At 43.3% G+C, this 22,554-nt stretch overlaps 1 protein-coding gene across 1 annotated transcript; it reads right to left on the reverse strand.

Moving 5' to 3' along the window:
* Positions 1–2,061: 2,061 nt before the first annotated feature.
* SFRP5 (secreted frizzled related protein 5) lies at positions 2,062–5,976 on the reverse strand. Its single transcript, XM_044660212.1, has 2 exons — positions 5,427–5,976; positions 2,062–3,367 (listed from the first exon to the last, which is right to left on the reverse strand). Exons 1-2 carry the CDS (start codon positions 5,974–5,976, stop codon positions 2,943–2,945), a joined length of 975 nt encoding a protein of 324 aa, XP_044516147.1. The 3' UTR covers positions 2,062–2,942.
* Positions 5,977–22,554: the final 16,578 nt, after the last annotated feature.

Genomic DNA, 22,554 nt, shown 5'->3' on the forward strand with positions numbered 1-22,554 from the left:
AAGTCTTTAGTAATTTGCCCAGGACTGCCACCCAGAGTTCAGCACAAATCCTTCCCAGATTTGGCTACGGTCTGTTGAGCATTCTCCTCTCCCTAGAGCTGTGAGATAGGCAGTAGACACACTACCATCCCCATTTTATAGATGAGGACACTAGAGCCCAGAGAAGGGAATGACTAGCTCATGAATTCATCAAAACAGGCTTGACAACACAACAAAGGGGTTGTTGTGAGAATCAAATGAGATAATGTGTAAAAATACTGTGTGTTCTATAAATACTTGTTATTTTTATTATGATCATAGAGCTAGGAAGTGCCTGAGAGAAAGGATTCAAACCCAGGTTTCTCGATTCCAAGTCCTAGACATTTTGCCTCTCAGTAAGAGTGATCTTCTGACTAGGAGAATTTGATTTCATGCCTCCAGTCACTGGGAAGCTGAACAAGCTCCTCGTTATTCCATCCCACAGTCACCTCTGACACCGACTTATCTTCCCCAGGGGTTGGCCGATGAAGGCGGTGACTGCACTGGCCTTTGAGATCTTGTTGTTCAGTCATTCAGTTGTGTCTGACTCGTCTTGACCCTGTGGACCATAGCACATGAGGCCCTTCTATCTTCCACTATCTCTCCGCCCAAGTTCATGCTTGATGTTTCCATGGCACTATCCATCCTTCTCATCCTCGTAAGATTTCACAGAAATACCAGATGCTGGCATAAGGAGAAGAGTCAGGGTCTGGAGCTAGAGAACCTGGCTCTCGATCCTCTGAAAAGAGGTTCCTGATCTCTTCCTTTTCCTCTGGAATTACCTTTTCTATTTTTTGTACATATGTTTGTATCCCCCAGTGGATGGGGAGCTGGCCTCAGAGCCAGGAAGTTCAAGTGCCTAACTGATACACATAGTGTCTGAGTGACCCCAGGCAAGACACAACTTCCTGGGGCTCTAAGATGAGAGGTGTTAAATGCCTGGACTGCATCGGGCCCATAACACTCCTCAGTGCTGCCTCAACCAGATTAAAGTGTAATTCGGAAAAATTTAACTAAATAAAATACAATGAAATATAGATAACATATTTAGAAACAAAGGCAATTTGTGGCTTGCAGGGATCCTTGTGGTCCATTTAGTGGCCCTTGTGTCTGTTTGAGCTTGACCCCACTGTTCTAGGCAATTCTTTAGGGCTCTAAATTGCAGAGAAGACACCAACTTGTCTGATTTAGTGAGTTGCGTACCAGGAGCTTCTACTCCTGTAAATTATAGGTCCAAGCCTCATCCCTAGGTTTTATACATCCTCATCTGTGGCTTTGAGGGCAGGGACTGTTTCATTTCTGTCTTTGTAGCTCCAGCATCTGCCTCGTGTTAATAACGTTGACGATTGCTGTGCAATAATAATAATGACAAGTACTATGGAGTGCTTATAGCTTAGATGCCAAGGTCATCCATGGCATTGGGCCGTCCCATCAATCGTCATTTTTTTGTCCTGCCACTGGACTTTGATGACTCTGGAAGAGAGAGTGAGTTGATGATGCACAGCTCTATCACCCTGTGACATCATTAGTCTTCTTCAAAAAAGGACAAATTACGACAATGATGATTGCTAGTATTTATATGGCACTTTATGGCTTGCAAGCACTTTTCTGTGTTAACTCATTTTATCCTCATGACAATCCTTGTAGTGAATACTATTATTATTGCCATTTTACAGATGTGGAAATGGAGGCAGACTGAGGTGAAATGACTTGCCCAGGATCATATAGCTAGTAAGTGTCTGAGGCTGGATTAGAGCTCAGGTCTTCCTGAGGTCCAGTGTTCTATCCACTTTACTACCTACTACCACTGTATTTGTTTTCTCATCTATATTTGCCTACCTCAGGGGGTTTTATGGGGGAAAGCATTTTGCAAATCTTAAAGGCCCATCTAAATGCATGCCAATCAGATTATTGCTCCTATCCTACTAAGTGTAAAGTGTACGTATTTCTGAAGGAAGGCTTCTTTCCTTCTAATTGTCCCTCCCATTCCAATCTCTGAGGATGTCAGGCAAAGAAATGTTTGTCCAAATCCACGGGGTGGTTTCTCAGATTTAATTAGAAATTTACAAAAAATGATATAAATCCTGTAGCCCCAATGACCTCAGCACCAGCAATAATTTACTTAAACACGGTTGGAGGGTGGGGAAAATGGTGGGCAGGAGATTTTAAGGGTGGTGAATGAATCTTCCCAGGAGAAATTTTGTAGGGGGCAGTAATTGCATAGAGATGGGAACTGGTCTTCCCATTTAGTTCAAGGCCAGTGGTAGATACACCTAAGTAGAGGGGTAGAGAAATGGGGTGAGACGAGGTCAGTGGTAGAAGGGGAAGGAGGAAAGATTGGGGCTTTGATGATAAACCCCACAATGCATTTCCCTGGTGTTTCTCACTTCTTTTCCTTTCTGGAGGAATGAGGTGAGGAGAGCTGCTCAGGGCAACTCATTCTATTTCAGAATGGGATCTCCTTATCCTTGTTTCCATCACTGAGAGTGAGAGAGGCTATACTACCTGATCTCCCCCTGGAAATAACCTGTCTCTTTACATTCCTGCCCCTTCCTCGTTCCCTTCCTCCTCCTGCTTGCTGAGACCCAGAGGTCCCTCTCAATGGGATAAGGCAGCACGACTGGGATAGGGGGAACCTAAAGCAGGGCCACCATGGTATATCTTGGCCAATGAGGGTGACCCCCTGTCTCTATACCTTTCCCTTAAGGCTAGGATATCACCTGTTGGCCCATGGAGAGAAGAGCTTGCCTCAATTTGCTTATCATTTCCCCCCTCATGGGAAACTGTCCTCTCTCCCTCTCAGTGGCTCCATCAGGAATGGTCAGAGCAGGAGGGAAGACCAGGGTGAGGGTGGCAGAAGAGGCAGCTAGTCCGCAGGGCTGAGACCAGGGAGGGTTGGGTGGGGGACAAAGGAGGACTACCCTTCAGTGTTGTTCTGCAGCCCCATAGAAGAAAGGATAGTAGAGGGAGCAGGGGTAGGAGAACATGAACTTGACAGCAAACTTCATTTCCTTGTTCTTTTTCTCCCAGCGGTAGATGGCGGTAAGCAGAAGCTGCCCCTCTACCTTTCTCCCCATGATAAGGAAGTTCCCAGTCAGGCTGTCCAGCTGGGGGCAGGGACAGCTGGCCCCATTCTTCATGTAGAGCACCAGCTTCTTGGTGTCCTTTCGCTTCAAGGGCCCAGTCTTGAGTAGCTTCTTCTTCTTCTGGGCCCCAATGAGTTTCCGGTCGCCATTTTCACTTTTGACTTCTTTGATCCGCATTTTGACCACTGTGGGGGGAGGAGGGATAGAAGGGAAGAAGTAAGGAGGACTCAGCCTGAAGGAAGATCTGCAGGTGTCTAAAGTTCCTTTCAGTGCTGAAATACTTTTTATATTTCATGTATCTGAAAGAGCACTGGACTGACGGTCAGAGGACCCGAGTTCTAGGCCTGCCCCTTTCACTTGTAACCTGTGTGAGCTTGGACAAATCACCAAGTTTCTCTGAATTTGTTTCCTCGTGCGTAAAGTGAAAACAGATCATCAGTCCTGTCCACCTCTTGCAGGGTAGTCATTAGGATCAAATGGGATAATAGATGTGAACGTGATTATAAAATACCATACAAGTGTCAGGAGTCATTAAAAAAGGAGACTGATGGGAAATCATGAACAGGAAATAGACAATGAGAGGTGTGCATGGGTTGCTGTTGGTGAAGGTAGTAACTTGCTTTGTTGAAATAAATAATCCATACAAGTATTGGTAGTAATAAAAATAGTAGCTAGCATTTGTATTATTACTTTAAAGCAGTGATTCCCTAAGTGGGCGCTACTGCCCCCTGGAGGGTGCTGCAGCGATCCAGGGGAGGTAGTGATGGCCACAGGTGCATTTATCTTTCCTATTAATTGCTATTAAAATTTAAAAAAAAATTAATTTCCAGGGGCGCTAAGTAATATTTTTTTCTGGAAAGGGGGCGGTAGGCCAAAAAAGTTTGGGAACCACTGTTTTAAAGTTTGCAAAGTGCTTTATAGATATCTCATTAGATTCTCACAACTCTGGGAAGTATATGTTATTTTATCCCCACTTAATAGATGAGAAAGTTGAGGGAGAGAGTTTAAAGTGACTTGCTCAGGGTCACCGAGGTGATAAGAGTCTGAGGGAGAATTTGAACTTGTTACTCTTAGTTACTCCAAGTCCAATGCTCTGTCCACCATGCTACCTAGTGACCTTCCTATTGAATTAAGATATATATATATATGATAGAAGGTAAGTATTTAAACATATATTTAATGTGTTAATTATATATTATATGTAACATATAACATAATATAGTGTATATAATATAAAATTATATTTATATTAAGTATATATTACCTATAACATATAACATAAATACCATAATTATGTAATATATAAAATTATATATTATATACCATAATATATAGTATAATTATATAACATCATATATTTATATTAATTATAACATGGTTATATAATATATAATAGAATTATATATATTTAAACACTTGCCTTCTGTCTTATAATCAATATTGTGTATTGGTTCTAAGGCAGGAGAGGGGCAAGGGCTAGGAAATGGACATTCAGTGACTTGTCTGGGATCACACAGCTAGGAAGTGTCTGAGGCCACATTTGAACTCAGGACCTCTCATCTCTAGACCTGCTACTCTATCCACTGAGCCACCAAACTGCCCCCAAGATGTGTATTTTTAAGGTGCCCTGGCTCTGACACTGCCCCTGGGGAAGGGGCAGTGATTTATTCAATGGCAGCCAAAGTTGGGATTTTAGGGGAGGGTCCTCTGCTGAGAAAAGTCTTGGGCTTTCAGGAAACTTGGNGTGTGTGTGTGTGTGTGTGTGTGTGTGTGTGTGTGTGTGTGTGTGTGAGAGAGAGAGAGAGAGAGAGAGAGAGAGAGTGCGAGAGCACCAGCGTGAGAGAGTGAGCTAGGGAATACTGCCCGAGATGGGAGCTATGACAGTAGAGTCCCAGCTCAGGCTAAGGCACCCCCTTGCTGACCAGGTGACTTCACTTTCATCATCTCAGCTCCCCCCCTTATATTTCTTTGCCTCTCTGACACCGGGCCTGGGCTTGGGGGAGGGACCACGAGATGATGGGGGGCAAAAAGCTACGAATTCAGGCGCATTCCACTGTTGCTCCAAAGAAAGGCCAAGGAGAGAAGATGGAAAAGTTGGAGCCTTGTGGCCAAACTGGCAGGGGGAAAGCTGGAGTGAAAGTGGACTTGCTCAGGAGCTGGAGAGGCTTTGGGGAGGTGGGGAGCAGAGAGAGTTCCCAGCGAGGGGAGTGGGGCCTGAATTGGGGAGGCGAGAGAGGACATGCATCCTAGAAGCCTTGGCACCCCCGCGGCCCCCCGACTGCCACGAGGGTCGAGGGTGGGGCCGCGAAGGGCGCTCGCTACCTGGCGGCGCGGTGGCCTGCACGTGGCCGAACTGCACGGTGATGCACAGGTCGTTGTCCAGCGGAAACTTGTGGCAGTGTAGCATCTCGGGCCAGGGGAAGCCATAGGAGCCCATGAGCGGGGAGCAGCCATCGCGCACGGCCTCGCACAGCGAGCGGCACGGGTAGATGGGCCGGTCCAGGCAGACGGGGGCGAAGAGCGAGCACAGGAAGACCTGAGTGTCCGAGTGGCAGCGCTTGGCCAGCAGCGGCACCCAGCTGCTCGCCTGCTGCTTCACCTCGGCCAGGCTCTCGTGCTCCAGCAGGTTGGGCAGCCGCATGCGCTTGTAGCCCACTGTGTGGCAGAGCGCCAGGTCGGCTGGGATGTCCAGGCACTGCGGGGGCTTGGAGTAGAAGCGCCCAGCGCCCCCGCCGGGCAGGGGCTCCGCCTGCCAGCCGTAGTAGTCGTACTCTTCGGCTCGGGCGGCCGGAGCGCCCGGCGCCACCAGAAACCCTAGCCCCAGCGCCAGCCCCAGCAGCAGCAGCCGCAACGCAGTTCGCGCGCCCTTCATCTCTCTCCCTCTGCGGCCTCTCGGGCCAGGGCTCGGGCCGCTCCCCCGGCCCCCTAGCCTCTGCGCCGTGGCCCTAATCTGTCCCTGTCCCCTGGTGGTCCGTCTGCTCGGCGTCGGACACGGTGACTTCGCAGCGCGCAGCGCGCGGCGCAGGAGCGAAGTGGGTGTCTGCCGCAGGTTGGGCTCCCGGGCGGGCCGATTGAGTAACCCTGGCGCCACCCACCTCGGAGCTCTGGCTGCAGCCCCGCCGATTAGCCGCAGCCAATCTCCTGCGGCCCGTGGCCCCGGGGCAACAGGGAGGCAGGTCTGACCCCCCTCGCCCACTCCATCCTCCTCACCCCCCCTCCGCGGGGGCTCTGCTCGCGGGCGCGCCCTGTCCCGAGCCCCTGCTCTCTCCCTCCTTCCCCCTTCTGGGCCTCTGGCCCCTCATCTTCTGCCTCTAGCTCCTTCGAAGTCCTTCTGCTGCCCTTCGGTCCAGTGCGTCTCCCCAGAGCCTTTTCTCTCCCCATCCATTCCTCCTTATCTTGCTCCCCTCCTGTTCCTTCTCTCGCTCACTTGGCTCTCTTATCTCTATCCCCTCGGGCCCTCTCCTCCCGCTCTGGTTTCTCTTCCCTCACACCTCTGCCCCCCCTCCTTTTTCACCCCATTCCTGCACTGGCTGACTCTGACGGTCCAAGTCAGACTGGTCTTCATTAGCCTCTTTGCTCCTCAGTTCTGCCCTTCCTTGGGGAATGGTAGGCAGCAGTTAAAAAAAGTTACGGTTCCATGGCTTAACCTGGAATCCATATATTAGCCACCCAGGAGTCCTGTTGTGGCACAGAGCCACAGGGCAAGGGTGCCCCTGGATGGATGGGCCCAGGGCCCTTCCAAATCCCTTTCTTGTCTCATTTTCTGTGCTTGCCCTTCAGTTTGGGGAATCTCCACTTTCTTCCCTGATTCATCAAGTTCCAGCCTCATCGGAACCATCCTGGCTCCCTTTTGGCTATCGCTGCGTCTCTCCCACCTGAGAGTCCCAGATTCAAGAGGTCTTTTAAGACAAAGAAGGCAAGGAGGCTCTTTTTCCCTTTCAGAATTGTTCCTTCTCTTTCCTCCCGCTGGCCTGGTCATTCACAATTGCCTATGTGATAAAAGACTAAGTTGGCCCCTGGAGTGGGAAAAGAATCATAGATTTCAATTGAAAGAGACCTTAGAGTGTAACCAGTCTAATCCGCTCATTTTTACAGATGAGGAAACTGAGGTTCAATATGAATTTAGGAAATAGTAGAGGCAGATTTTGAGCCCCGATTTCTGACATCTGATGCCCTTTTTGCCCCTGCATAATGAGGCTTCTCCCAAAAACAGGAATGAAAGTCCTTTGGCTCTGTTCCTTGGAGGCATCTGGACTCTGGGAGTGGTGTCTGGGCCATTTTCCATGTGAAAGAAATGAAGGGTCCAGGGGTCAGGCCAGAAGGCTAAAAGCCTCAGTCCCTTTTGGACTCTGGGCCAGCAGTGGTGAGTCTACAGATGGAAGTGGGTGTAGGGGAGAGAGTGGGTTCTGTAAAATGGGGGCCCATCATGTCTCAGAATGACTATGAAAGAAGAGCATCATTGATTTAGGTCTGGAAGCAGGGGTGTTCTAGACCAGAAGGTGATTGGTGAGTTTTCAGTGTGATCATTTATTCCTTGGAAATTGACAAATGCCATAAAACCAGGGCTTGATTTATTGTTTTGTTGATTGTTTAGTCTTAAGAAAGCAATGGAGAAAATATGAATAATGCAGATTAAACTTAAAAGTAGGCCCTTAATACATTCACCCCCCCCCAAAGTGCCAGTTGTTAAATATTTACCCTTGGCTGGAAGGGAGCTTAGAAATGTTCATAGCTTTGAAATTTGTTTATGAGCTATATCTTCATTCCACAGACGGGAAAAATATCTCACAAAAACCTTGTGAGTTGTGAGGTTGGAGTTGCAAGTGTTACGGCCCTGTTGGAATCATAACCAGCATGGAAAATACTTTCTCAGGGTGCCAAGATAGAGGCTCAGAGAGTGAAATCCCTCCCTGAGGTCAGGGCAGTTTCTTTGTCTTGTTGAACTGGGAGGAGGTGGGTGGGAGTTTGGGGAGGGAAAGTGTTCTCCCTTTCCATTCTCCTCCCTTGTTTTTTTTTTTTTTTTTTTTTTTTTCTGGTTGGACTGGCTATCCTTGGTGCTACCTGACAGCCCCTACTCTCCTTTGCTTTTAATTTGCCACAAGCATCATTCCTACTGGCTCTGACTGATCACGCCGTCTAACAAATAGAATGACTTTTCCAAGGTAACAAGGAAGAGCTGGGACTCAGCTTAAATCTTCTGACTCCCCATCTCTTTAGTCTTGGACCCTCTTCCCTCTTCCTCTGACTTTCTGGAAGAAAGGATAATACAGAGTAGTGATTAGTGATTTAGGGGGAATGAGATAATGGTAACACTGACCACACCTGGCTTGTTACGAGAGAAAGGGAAGAGCAATAGACTTGATGGTCGTGGGAGCTGGGTTCAAATTTTAGCTCTGTCACTTGCAAATTGTACACCCATAGGGAAGTCCCACAATCTCTCTGAATCTGTTTTTTATCTTAATTGTTTTCCCTAAAACTCTTACTTTCTGCCTTAGTAACAACTCTAAGGCAGAAGGGCAAGGGCTAAGGCAAACAGTGACTTACCTAGGATCACACAGCTAGGAAATGCCTTAGGTCAGATTTGAACCCAAGTCATACTGACTCCAGACTTGGCTCTCTATTGGCTGTGCCACCTACTGGCCCCCTCTGTTTCTTCTTTTATAAAATGAAGATGATGTTTATACTGAATCTCAGGGATGTTTTGAGGAAAGAGTTTTGTAAAACAAAATGATGTGTAAATAACAATTGTTATTACTAAGTCTGGTCGTGCCAACCTTGATCAGGAATGTTGGCCAAGGTTCTACTTAAGGGCTTAGGATTAGTTCTGGTACTCGAGGTGCCCATGCTTACCTCCTAGGGTTTGGGTGCCAGATGAAACCTCTACCCTCAAGGGGACTTGGCCTTTGGGCAGCTATGGGAGTAGAAGCCACCCAGGTACTTGTGTAAGGTACTGGCTGCCCTTCAGTGCTCAGACAGTTCTGCTGTTCTTGGCTGCTCAGCCTTCTGGCTTCACAGAGAGATGCATTGTTGCTTTGGGCAGTTTCGTAAGAGCTGCTTACAACACCCCCTAGAAAGCTGGGGTAGATACCTGGCAGCCCTTTTTGGGCACTAAGCTCCTTGGGGTAAGAGGAGCCAGCCAATCTCTCCTCGCCTAAAAAATCCCAGCAAACACAGGGGAGAGTGTAGGCAAATGCTCTATGTTGAGGAGATGGATCTGGGTAGCTTTAAGGGAGCTTGGGTAACAGGCCTAAGGCTGACTTCTGGGGGACACTACCTTGGAGGGGGAGGATTTGAGCCTCTCTTCAAGACAGTAGGGGGTTCTGATGGCAGTGAGTGCCTTCATAACAATTTCAAACATCCAGATTTCAACCCCAGACTGATAGAGCTGGATTAGACCTTGGAGGGGAGACATTTAGTCCTACTTTCTCATTTTGCAGAGGAGGAAACAGGCTCAGAAAAGGGAAATTAATTGCCCAAGGTCTTGTTACTTAGTGAGTCTAAACAAAAAGCTCCTGATTCCCTGCCACTCAGTGGTTTCAGGGGAAAGAATTCAGTGAATTGAATGGATGCCAGTTACTGCCTTGCTGAGATGGACTCCTGGAGTCCTAGCCAATAACTCTGGCAAGGGAGAGGGAGCTGGCAGAGAGGAGGGTGCTGCAATTAACATTGACCCTCATGGGAGAGAATGAGGAAAGGGTTTCATAAAAACATGGAATGTTTGAGTTGGCAGAGACCTTAGAGGTGACCTAAGAGGCTAGTAGGTGCCACAGCGAATATAGAGTGTTGACTTGGAGTTAGCAAGACCTGAGTTCAAATCCCAATTCAGAGATTATTAGTTGTGTGACCCTGGGCAAATTGCTTAAACTGGGCCTGCCTCAGTTTCCTTATCAGTATAATGGTGATAATAATGTCATCTACCTCCCAGGGCTGTTGTGAAGACAAAATGTGATATTTGTAAAATGCTTTGTAAATGTTAGAGTGCTATATGAATGGTAGCCAAGATTAACTAACATTATTAGTTATCATCACCATTATTATCTAGTCTAGTCCTTCTGTTAACCATTCTGCTGACGAATGATGCAAACCATCCAATAGAAGGAAGATTCTGATCTGATCTGGTACCTGATGACCAATGTAGACGGCTCAGGGGGACTGCTGATGGGGATAGATGCTCCAGGAGAGCCTCAGGGAGGGCAAATCCTCAAAAGATTTCTGTGGACCTTGGGAATGAGGTGTGATTGCCAGCTATTTAAACGCATTGGCTCATGTAGACATATAGAGAGTTTCTCAGTTTCTTCTTTGCAACTGTAAGGGAAGGCTTTTGAAGGGTAGGATGGGGAGGAAAGGGGGACAATGTCCTTTTCTTTTCACTGGGGTCTGTTTGGTCAGATTTGACGCCCTGAGGACCAGGAAAAATGCTCTGGGTCAAGCAGGACTCAGGGAGTTAGCTCTCTTCTGGACAACCAAGGGAGATATTGAGAACCTCATGGGGAAGAGAAGGCCAAAGAGTGAAGGGGAAAGGGAGGGCAGGAGAGTGAGGGGGAGGCCTGGTGGTGAAGGGAACACAGAGCTAACAATGGCTTCATTAAGGAATAGGAGAATTGGGGAGGAGGAGTTATTCATAGGGACAAGGATACTGATGCCTAAATCTAGGGGCTGGTGGAGGAATTGTCCTTCTTGGAACCAGGGTCATGGCCTGGAACTGTTAGGCACTTGAACTTGGGGCCACATTAATGGGCCCTGACTTCTTTATCCTGCCCAAAGAAAGGCCCCTCTGTGTTCTGTGTCAACCCCCACTCTTAGCCACTCATTAGCCTAGTAGTGGCGGCCCCAAAGGGGCCTTTGGATTGCAGGGGAAGACTTTCCCCATTCTGGTGTGCATAACTCTGGGACATGGAACATATGGAGTGATTGCTTCAGGGCTTCTTCAGTGGGAATTTATTAACCTCTCTTTTCAGGCTCATGAAGACCAGGGAATGGGGCTCTGTTTTGGCTCTCCCTTTGCTCATCTACCTACCACTTTCCCTCCTTCAAGACCCAGCAAAAATGCCATTTTCTATAAGAGGCTTTTTCCCATTCCCCTTCTTGCCAGAATCTTCTCTCTGAGCTTACTTTCCGTTTACACAGTGCCCAACTTCCTAAATCAAATTGATTGTTTGGTTTGATACTTGGCTAGTTAGCTATTTTGCATGTTGTATCCTCTCAGAAGAATTCAAGCTTCTTGAAGGCAGGGCCTGGGTTTTTGCCCTTTTTAGTATCATTCTTCAGTGCCTAGGATAGTACCATCAAGTATTTAATGGTTGTTAATTAAATGATTGACCAGATGGATTAGTTGAATGATGAGATTATCTCCAAGGTTTCCTCTGGCTTCAGTATTCTATGTGTCTATGATTCTTCCTGCTAGACAAACACATGACTAGGTGCCAAATGGGTTGGTACTGCCTGTAGGTGTTCTTGGAATTCAGAGGAGGAAGAGGTCAGTGTGGGTTTCAGTAGCTGGAAAAGATTCCTAGAGAAAGTGGGCAGTGGAAGATATAAAATAAATGCAAAGGTTTGAGAAGGTAGGAAGGAGACAAGCATTTATTGAGTGCCAATTATGTGCTAGGCACTGTGCTAAGTGCTTTACAAATACTGAGGTCCTTAACAACTACCCTGAGAAGTAAGGGCTATTATTTCTATTTTACAGTTGAGGAAACAGAGACAAAAAGTGGTTAAGGGACTTGAGGCTCAGAAAAAGAAAGTGATTAGCACGAGATGATGGAGTCAGATTTCTGATTTTCTGCCTGTCAATTCAGTGTTCTTTCCAATATAACATGACACGTGTGGTGGATAGTGAGGATATGGACCTTACTGGTGGAGTGAAGGATCCCAGAAGAGCAGTGACAAGGTGGTATTGGGAATCAAAGGTTAAGCAGGGGCTTAAGAATTGGGGTCTGAGTAAGAAGACTCTTTCTGGCAGACATTTAGGGATGTCCTCTTCTTCATGAGGGATGCCCTGAGCATGAGACTAAGAGGACATTTGGGACTGGGAGCAGCCAGAGAGAAGACTTCTGTCAGTCTGTTTCTAAGGCAACTCTTTTGAAGTTTCATTGTATTGTGTCTTACTCATTGTATTCGTCAGATTAGGAATAATGTCACCCAGCTGGCCAGATAGAAAATTTTCAGGGGGCTGTAGTTTGCCCATCACTGCTCTTAACTATTCTTATGTCTCAGTTCCTCATCTATTAAATGGTCCCTTCCAGTTCTAGAGCCATGACCCTATGATTGAATTCTTTTCTACTGACTTATTAGTGATGGTGAGATTAAAAGTGGTAGGAAATTGTCAGTAGGAGAGGATAAATGAGGCACTGAGAGCATCTGAGGAGGAAAAGGCGATCGGGTTCTCAGTAGAGACTGTACACTCATTCACATAGGAAGAGGGCATGATTAGAGGCAACATGGACTGGTAGAAGGGATACTAGACTTGAAATCAATGGGGCCTCGGTTTAAATTCTGCCACAAGTAGTTTGCTAGTAGGACCATGGGCAAGTCACTTGACATTTTGGAACTTGTTTCCTTATCTGTAAAACAGAGGCACTGATAGCACCTGTTTCATAGTTGTGAGACTCAAACAAGATCACAGATGTGAAAGGCTTTGCAAACTAAAATGTTATATAAATGTTAGCTGTTACCAGAGATTATGATTAGTGGGAAATGCAAACTTGTTCACTGAAGCCCAGAATCTTTGGAATGGACATCACTTTAGAGAGAGACAGAGACAGAAACAGAGAGACAGAGACAGAGACAGACAGAAACAGTGAGAGAGACAGAGACAGACAAGGAGAGAGATAGAGACAGAGACATAGAGTGACTCAGAGAGTCACAGAGTTAGAGAAAGAGAAACAGGTAGACAAGAGTCAGAGAGAACAAGAGACAGAAAGACAGAGACATAGATGGACACACAAAGAAAGAGACAGAGAGAGAAGAGAGAGCTAGACAGAGAGACAGTCAGAGAGAGAGAGGTGGGGGAAGAGAAGAGAAAGGAGAGAAAGAGTGAGAGAGATAAAGACAGAAACAGAGAGAAGAGAAAATGAGAGAGAAAGAGAGAGATAAAAGACGGAGATGAGAACAAGCCAGAGACAGGAGAGAGTGGAGTTTTGCTTTGTTGATGTCGCTGTGATTTCATGCAGGTGTGCAGCCCCTCCATTGATATAGCTCATGTACTCTCCATGATTCCTCATCCTGGCTATTTCTTTCCTTTTCCTTTTCCTTTTCCTTTTCCTTTTTTTTGAGATTGGGTCTCCCTGTCTTTCCCAAGCTAGAAACATAGTGCCCACACACAGGTCTGATCCCAATACTGATTGCCAAGGAAGCTTTAACCTGTTCCATTTTCCAACCTGAGCCAGTCTGTCTCTTCTTAGGTGCTTTGGAGCTCTTGACCATTGCAGGTTCTCTATACTAGTGCTGGATTTAGCACAGACACTCCAATGGCTTTAGCTTGATTGCTACTCAGAAATCATTTCTTCAAGCTATTTAGCTTCAGCCTCCCTAGTAGCAGGGTCTACAGGCATGAACCACCATTCCCTGCTCATATTATACTATTTTTTCTTTTATTAAATCTTTACCTTCATTTTTAGATCAATTGATTCTAAAGCAGAAGAGTGGTAAGGGCTAGGCAGTGGGGGGTTAAGTGACTTGCCCAAGGTCACATAGCTAGGAAGTGCTCAAGGTGAGATTTGAACCTAGGCCCTCCTCAGGTCCTCCTGACTAGCTGCCCTTCCTGCCCTATTCCAGTTGATGACTTTGCAGACATTTTTTTTGTCATACAAAACACATTTCCATATTGGTCATTGTTGTAAGAGCAAACTCATACATAACCAAAACCCCAAAATAAAACTGTTAAGTACACTGATGTGAAATATGACACCAACAGTTCTTTCTCTGGAAGTGGATAGCATTCCCCATCAAAAGTCTTTCAGGATTGTCCCAGATTGTTGCATTGCTGAGAATAGCCAAGTTTTCACAGATAATTGTCCAATATTGTTGTTGTGTTCAATGTTCTCCCAGTTCTGCTTATTTCACTCCAATCAGTTCCCACAGATCTTTCCATCTTTTTCTGAAATCATCTTGCTTATCATTTCTTATAGCACACTAATAATCCATCACCAATATGTACCATGATTTGTTGTCATTCTCCAACTGATGGGCATCCCCACAGTTTCTAATTCTTTGCCACCACAAAAAGATTTGCTATAAATATTTTTGTAGAAATAGGTCATTTCTCCTTTTTTATTATCTCTTTGGAATATAGACCCAGTAGTGGTGTGCCTGGATTAAAGGGTATGTATAGTTTTATAGCCCTTTGGGCATAGTTCCAAATTGCCCTCCAGAATGGGTTCACAACTCCACCAACAATGCATTAGTGTCCAATTTTGCCACATTCCCTTCAACATTTACTACTTTCCTTTACTGCCATATTGGCCAGTCTGGTAAGTGTGAGGTAGTACTTCAGCATAGTTTTAATTTGCATTTCTCAGATCAAGAGGGATTTAGAACATTTTTTTCATGATTATTGATGGCTTTGATTTCTTCATCTGAAAACTGCCTGTTCATATCCTTTGACCATTTGTCAAGTGGGGCTTTGCAGACATTTCTCATCAAGGAGCCATAAAAATTGCTGGAGGCTTGCCTGTATTTCCTTTAGCCTCTCCAGGGCACCCACCTCCCACTCAAGCTACCCATACGTTGTCTCTAACTCCCATTATTTGACAGGTCCATCTCCTTCTCTTCACGTTGTTGCCCTGCAGATCCTTAATGATGTCTTTTATGTCTCTCTACAAGGGTCACTAGTCATTGGTGATAATATGCTGCAGCCACTTCCATGCAATTTTCTATTGCCCTGTGGGTCAGCTGCCATTTGGATGCTTCTAAGATCGTGGCTTTCCTGAGTTCACAGCCGAGAAAATATTGATGCTAAATACCAGGGTTTTTCTGACAATGAAAGTGCAGGATCAGTCCTTAGTCCCCCAAGTGAGAGCCAGCCAAGTCAGTTTACTCCTACTCAGTGCTACCAAGAGGTGGCACAAACTGAAAATATGGGCTTAAAAAAGATTTAAATAAATGCATAGATGTTAAATAAATGCATGGATGGCTGATCCATGGTACGTTACTAAGGGAAACGAGGCAGTTTGGGGTAGGGGTAATAATAGCTGACATTTAAATACATAACTCTACCACATGCTTTTTTTTTTTTTTTTTAAATCTTTACCTTCCATCTCAGAATCAACACTAAGTATCAGTGTCAAGGCAGAAGAGCGGTAAGAGCTAGGCAATTGGGGTTAACTGACTTGCCCAGGGTCACATAGCTGGAAAGTGTCTAAGGCTAGATTTGAATCCAGGACTTCCTGTCTTTAGGTCTGGCTCTTTATCCACTGAGTCACATCGCTTCCCCTTCATGCTGTTTTAAATGGTAGCTGTGTGATTATGAGCTTGTTACCTAATCTTTCTGGGTCTCATAGAATCAAAGAGTTGAGAACTGGAAGGTTTTTAGAGTCCAATACCCCACTACTCATTTTATGGAGGCTTAGAGGAATTAAATGCCTTGTTCAGGGTCATACAAGGCAGTATTGAAACTCATGTCTTCCTAAATCAAGTCTGGAGTTCAACCCTTATACTATCTAGGTGCCTCCCAGTTTTTTCATCTCTAAAGCATTATGGAGAAGTTTGTGGTTATTACAAGGTTTTTTTATTCTCATTTTTAAAGTTTCCAGATCACATTACATACATCATTTAATTTGAATATCTGTGAAGTGTGTACTGCAATGTTATTATTATCTTTATTTTACAGATGAGGAAACTGAGTCTTGGAGAGGTTTGGAGATTCTCTCATGATCACATAGCTAGTTAGTGACAGAGGAAGATTGGAACCCAAATCTTCTTCACTCCAAGTCCGTCCTTCTAGCCAAAATACTCTTTCCTTCTACCTTCTGAACTCTACCTTCTACACTCTTCTGAAGCAAAACAATAATCTGGTTTCATGGGAAAATACTAAAGAACAGATCAGATTGGGGCAGCTGGGTGGCTCAGTGGACAGAGAGCCTGATCTGGAGACAGGAGGTCTTGGGTTCCGCTCTGGCCTCAGACTTCCCAGCTGTGTGACCCTGGACAAGTCGCTTAACCCCCCATTGCCTAGCCCTTGAAGCTCTTCTGCTTTGGAATCAATATTCAGAAGCAGAAGGTAAGAGTTTGAAAAAAAAAAGAGCAGATCCGATCATTACTGAATGAGAGCAACTGTTAGAGCAATAGAGAAAGGGCCAGATGAGGTCAGGATGTCCTGCTTCTGATACGTGTTGCCTGGATGAGCAGTTCCTAAGTAGGTCATTGGTTTGGGCTTCAAATCCCTTCCCATCCTGGCCCCAACCTGACTTCCTGGCCTCCTTAGACATCAGACCCTTTACTGTACTTTATGGTCCAGTCAAACTGGCCCTAGACACGCCCCCCCATTAGACACACTTGGCACACCTCTTGTCTCCATCCTTTCCTCTGGCAGTCCCTCGTGCCTGGAATGCACTCACTCCTTCACTTCCTCCCTATTTGTTGTTGTTCAGTCATTCAGTCATGCCTGATTCTTCATGACCCTGTGGCTCATGTTTTCCATGGGCTTTTCATAGCAAAGGCACTAGAGTGCTTTGCCATTTCCTTCTACAGTGGATTAAGGCAAATAGAGACTAAGTGGCTTGTCCAAAGGCATCCAGTTAGTAAGTGTCTAAAGCTGGATTTGAATTTAAGTCCTCTGAATCACTAGCTGCTTCTTCCCTCCCCCATAGAATTCTTCTATCCCTTTAAGATGGGGCTCAGACATCCCCCTTTATAGGAATCCTTTCCTGATGCCACCAACTACTAGTTCCTTCCCTCTCTTTAACTATATTGTACTTAACTATCTCATATTTTATCTGTATATATGTATATTGATGTAGTACCCCCATAGGATGTTAGTTTCTTAAGAATATAGATTCTTTTATTTTTATTTAAAAAATTCTTACTCTCTATCTTAAATCAGTATAAATATCTGTTCCAAGGCAGAAGGGGATTAAAGACTAGTCAACCGGAGTTAAGTGACTTGCCCAGGGCCACCCAGCTAGGAGGTGTCTGAGGCCAGATTCCTTTATTTTTTGCATTTGTATCTCCAGCACTTAAGACAGTGCCAGGTATATAGGAGAGATTAATAAAAGCTTGCTGATTTATTGATTCCTAACCTTTATTCTCCTTGGCTAGCACTATTCCCTTTCATCTGTCTCTGACCTTATTCAGCTTTGCCTCTCTTTGCTCTTAGGGTATTGGTGGGTGAAACTGGACATGGGTTTTGGAGGCACCCTTGGTTCAAGCTCTGACTTTCCTACCTATATAAGCTATATGACCATAGGCAAGTTCTTTGACTTATTTGAGCCTCTCAGTGTCCTCATTTGTTAGATGAGGTTAATAATTCCCATATAACTTGCCTCACAAAGTTGTTGTAGGATTAAATGAGATAATCCACATAAAGTCCATATAAATGCCAATTTCCCACTCTATTCTCTGCAATCCCACAATTTTCTGGTCTGGGGACAACGTCATTACCTGAGTTCCTCTCCTCTCCCCAACCCTAGAGAGAGGAAATATTGAGGAAGCAGGAACAGTGGCCACAGGGCAGAAACAGAAGGAATGGGTGGAAGGAGTAGTTTTGTAGAAAGAGCATCCCTTAGCAGGGACCAAATCTTGAGATTTTGTATTAATAATTCTCTGATCCTAAAGGGTACCCAAAAAGAATTTGTTCATTTAACTGCTCATTCATTCGATAGACATTGATTAAGCTCCTACTATGTTTGAAGCATTGTTCTAGGCTTTGTGGATACAAAGATAAATAGGATAAGACCTTTGTCTTCAAGGAATTTACAATTTAGTAGAGGGAGATCAATTTCAAATTTCAACAAACTTTTAAAAACCTACTATGTATAAGACTGCACCATTGCAAGGGGAAATATAACGACAAAGCAACATGGTCTCTGCTCTTAAGAAATCTGTAATCTAATAATCAGGATATGATGTACACGAATTAATGTGAAACAAGGTAAAGGTGTGTTAAAGGCAAAAAAGAGATCCTAAAAGAGTGTTATAAAGAAATTTATATTGTATAATATTTATATTTATAATTTAATTTGTATTTACTTTATAAATATAAATATATTCATATTCTATAATACATTATATTATACATATAGTTATTCTTTTTGTTTTTATATCATTATCATTTCCCATCCCACCTGGCAGATTGACATTTTCCTTTAGATAAATGGAAATAACTAAAAAAAAATCATCTAATAGAGAAGCCATGTTTGGCTACACAATATTTTGTCCTAGTAGTTCCCCATCTCTTTTAACATGAGGGAAGAAATACGGGTTTTTATCACCTCTTCAGGAACTTCACTGTGTCCTGCCCCTCTCCCCCTAGTTATTCAGTAGTTGCTTCCTTTTAGTGATCTTTTCATGTATTTGGTTGTCTTCATTGCTTATCCTATTTTCTAGGTGCTGGGTCTTTTTCTAGGCATCAGTTCAAACAAATTTTCCATTTCTCTGAATCCTTCCTATTCCTAATTTCTTAGTATACAATACCATTCAATTACAGTCACATACTGTTATTATTTTTAGTCATTTCCCAAATCAGTGGGCACCTATTTTGTTTTTGGTTCTTTCAACCACAAAGAATGCTATTATACATATTTTTGGTATAAATTAGATTTTTGTTTTTGTCTTTGGGGGATATACCCAGTAGTGAGATTACAGTTTAGTTATTATTCTTGCATAATTCCAAATTTATATCCCAAGTGACCAGACTACCTCATAGCTTTATAGCTTCAATATCTGTCTTCTTGTAGTTCCTCCATTGCTGACTGTTACCATCTACTTTTTTGAAAACTCTTTGCCAATTTGCTGGATTTGAGATAAAATCTCAGAGTTGTTTCAATTTTCATTTTTCTTGTTATTGATGATTTGGCTCATGTTTTGATTTTAAAAATATAGTTTTTGATTTTCTTTTTGGAAACTATTCATTTTCTTTGATTATCTATTGGGGAAAGGGTTCATGGTGTTATATATTTATGTCAGTTCATTGTATATTTTATATATCATATTTTTGTTAATATGTGATGTAAAATTTTAGCCCTATCATTTTTCTTCTCATTCTGCCTTTATTGATTTTATTCGTACAAAAGCTTCATAATTTTGTGTAGTCAAAATTGCCTGTATTTTTATGTTAAAGTTTCTCTTTCTTCATTAGGAGTTTTCTCTGTAGAACTGATTCAAATTTATACAAATAGGAGCCATTTCCCAATTGATAAATGGTTACAGGATATAAATGGGCTGTTTTCTGAGGAAGAAATCCAATCTAACATTAGCCTTATGGAAAAAAATGCCCTAAATCACATTAGAGAAACACAAATGAAAACAACTCTGAGGTTTCTCCTCAGATTGGCAAGATTGACAAAAAAGGAACATGACAAATGCTGGAGGGGCTGTGGGAAAATAGGTACATTAATACAGTGTTGGGATACTGTTAGTCCACTATTGGTTTACCTTTCCATTCTGGAAAGCAGTTTGTAACCATGCTTCAGTTGCTAAAGCTGTGCATGCCTTTACCCAGCAATACTAACTCTATACCCCAAAAAGATCAAAGAAAGAGGAAAAAGACTTATATGGACAAAAACACTTATAGCACCTCTTTTTGTGTTGGGAAAGAATTGGGTTTTATTCTATTGGAAAATTCACCCTGGCCCCAAAGAATCAATCACATTTCCCACTGGTTTATGTGAGATTGAAGGTGGGACCAAAGAAGGGGCCAAAGGGAAGTAGCTGGTGATATATGTGGCAGGGGAAGAGAACCTGATGGGTTGTCCAGAAGTTGGGGAATGACTGAACACGTTGTGGCATATGAGTGTGATGGAATATTATTTTGCTATAAGAAATGATGAACATATTAATAGAGAGGCAGACCTGAAGATGGGAGGTGCTAGATCCTATCTGGCCTCGGACATTTCCTAGTTGTGTGACCCTGGGCAAGTCACTTAATCCCAATTGCCTAGCCCTTCCTGCTCTTCTGCCTTGGAACTGATACTTGGTATCAATTCTAAGACAGAAGGTAAGGGTTTATTTTTTAAAAAGAAAAAAAAAGAAATGATGAGTATGGTTTCAGAAAAACCTGTGAAGAGTTGTATGAACTGATGCAAAAGTAAGTGAGGAGAGCCAGAAAAACAATTTGTAGAAAAACAACAATACTTTAAAGACAAACAACTTTTAAAAACTTAGTAATTTGATCAACCCAATGATCAACCACAAGCCCAGAGATATTCATGATGAAATAGCCTACCCATCTCTCTATATATGGTTATAGACCATATATAGAGAGACATTATGGACTCAAAGTATAGATGGAGATATATCATCTATATCTATATCTGTGTATACATACATATACCCATTTTTGCAATAAGCTTTTTGTTTTTCTTGCTTTTTCAATGTGGGGAGGGGAATTTGGAGGTAAAAATAAAATAAAATTGAGTTTAAAAAGGGACCATAAAAAAACTTTTAAAAGGAATTCTTCCTTTAGCCATAGTTGTGAGAGTTACCTCATCTTGTTTTCTTTTCTTCTCTTTTTTTGGTGTGACCTTTAATATTCAGATTAAGTATCCATTTTGAACTTATTGTGGTATATGATATAAGATGTTGGTCTAAACTTTCTGTCCAATTTTTCTAGGAGTTCTTGCATTTATCTAACACTGGAACCAGCATCCCATTAATGTAGCTGGGTGGGGCATCTGAGGTATAGGAAACATCTTAAAAGTGTGGCAGTGAGTAATGGAGGTACATAGAAAAAGATAGTTATTGTTTGTGCATGTGTGTATATTTCTAATTGGGATATTATTCAGTCATGTCTGGCTCTTCATGTTCCCATTTAGGATATTCTTGGCAAAGATACCAGAGTGGTTTGCCATTTCTTTCTCCAGCTCATTTTGCAGATTTCAACCCAAGAAGATGAGTCTTCCTGACTCTAGACCTGGCACCCTTATCTGCTGTGTCACCTAACTGCCTAGTTGAGACATGCTGTAGTTGTTGTTCAGTCATTTCAGTCATGTCCAACTCTTCATGACCCAATTTGGGGTTTTCTTGGCAAAAATACTGGAGTGGGTTGGGATATAAACAACTGCAAATATAGTAATGACCTAGTGAACTCATAGAGAGATGATGACAGGAGTGCTATTCTCTTGGGTTTTATTCTCCTGGAACGTTCATCCTGGTCCCAAAGAACCACATTTTCCACTGGTTTATGGGAGACTTGAGGTGGGACCAAAGAAGAAGCCAAAGGGAGAAGGGGTAAGAGTTGATTAAAAAAAAAGCTAGTTCCCTTCCCTTCTTAGAATCATTCAGACTGAGATGATTTATTTAGCAAGGGAGGAGAACCATTCATTGCTGAATCATGGTCATTGAGGGCTCCAGCCTCAGGGAGGAATTTGGTTGAAACTTTTCCTGCAGCTACCAGATTAAGCCTTGGGACATTACATGAGGTTCTGGGAAATTCTGGCTCAGGTGTAGCCCTAGAGAAGCTTGAGACAAATTGACAAACAAAGAATCATTTTAAATTAAACAAGTACATCTCTAAGTCTTTTTTTAAAAACAAATACATATGATATAGATCATGTAACCATGGAAAAATATTTAAAAATTAAAGAAAATGAAATAAAATTAATTAATTAAAAAACAACAACCAAATACACATGGTAATCCAAAGAGATTCCACCAATGTGTATACCAAGAAATGCCAAAATTAGCCTTCCTTGGATCTTCCTCGGGGGTGATCAGTATAGGTTGTTAAAATCTGAGACTGTTCCTGCAAAACTATTTGATTCCTTTTACATATCCCATCTTTAATATGGACCTGATATCATCCCTTTAGTCTTGTCACATTTGTCCAGGATGAATATGAAATAGCCTTGCTGGCTCTTCTGTGATTATTGGATAGTGGTAGAGGAAGACCACTGAGACTCAGTCAGTCTAACCTAGTGTACAGTTCTGGGGTCTTCCTATCCTAGCCACAAAAGTATCTGAGAAGAGATACAAAACCAAAATAAAATATAGAGGTCCTAGAATCAGTTGTTTGGAGAGCGGAATTGGTAGAAAGAAGTTGGACTTTAATTTGAAGCCCAAATAACCCAGAAGACAGAGAGGACTACAACTAATTTTGTTGCTGCCTCCTTCATTCATCCTCCCCTGGTTAACTGTCTTCTTTTTCTTCTTTTTTTCATCAATCAAGACTTATTTCCATATTATTGATAGTTATATTGGTGTAGTCATTTGAGTCTACATCCCCAATCATGTCCACATCAACCCATGTGTTCAAGCAGTTGTTTTTCTTCTGTGTTTCCACTTCTGTAGTTCTTTCTCT

The sequence above is a fragment of the Gracilinanus agilis genome, chromosome 2 (genome assembly GCF_016433145.1).
Source record: "Gracilinanus agilis isolate LMUSP501 chromosome 2, AgileGrace, whole genome shotgun sequence".
In the NCBI taxonomy this organism is placed as follows: domain Eukaryota; kingdom Metazoa; phylum Chordata; class Mammalia; order Didelphimorphia; family Didelphidae; genus Gracilinanus; species Gracilinanus agilis.

Bases quoted from the DNA above. Each gene is read 5' to 3' on its own strand.
- SFRP5 (XM_044660212.1), bottom strand. From the start codon at position 5,976: ATGAAGGGCGCGCGAACTGCGTTGCGGCTGCTGCTGCTGGGGCTGGCG. The intron at 3,368-5,426 runs GTAGCGAGCGCC...CAGCACTGAAAG, and splicing joins GCAGGCCACCGCGCCGCCAG to GAACTTTAGACACCTGCAGA.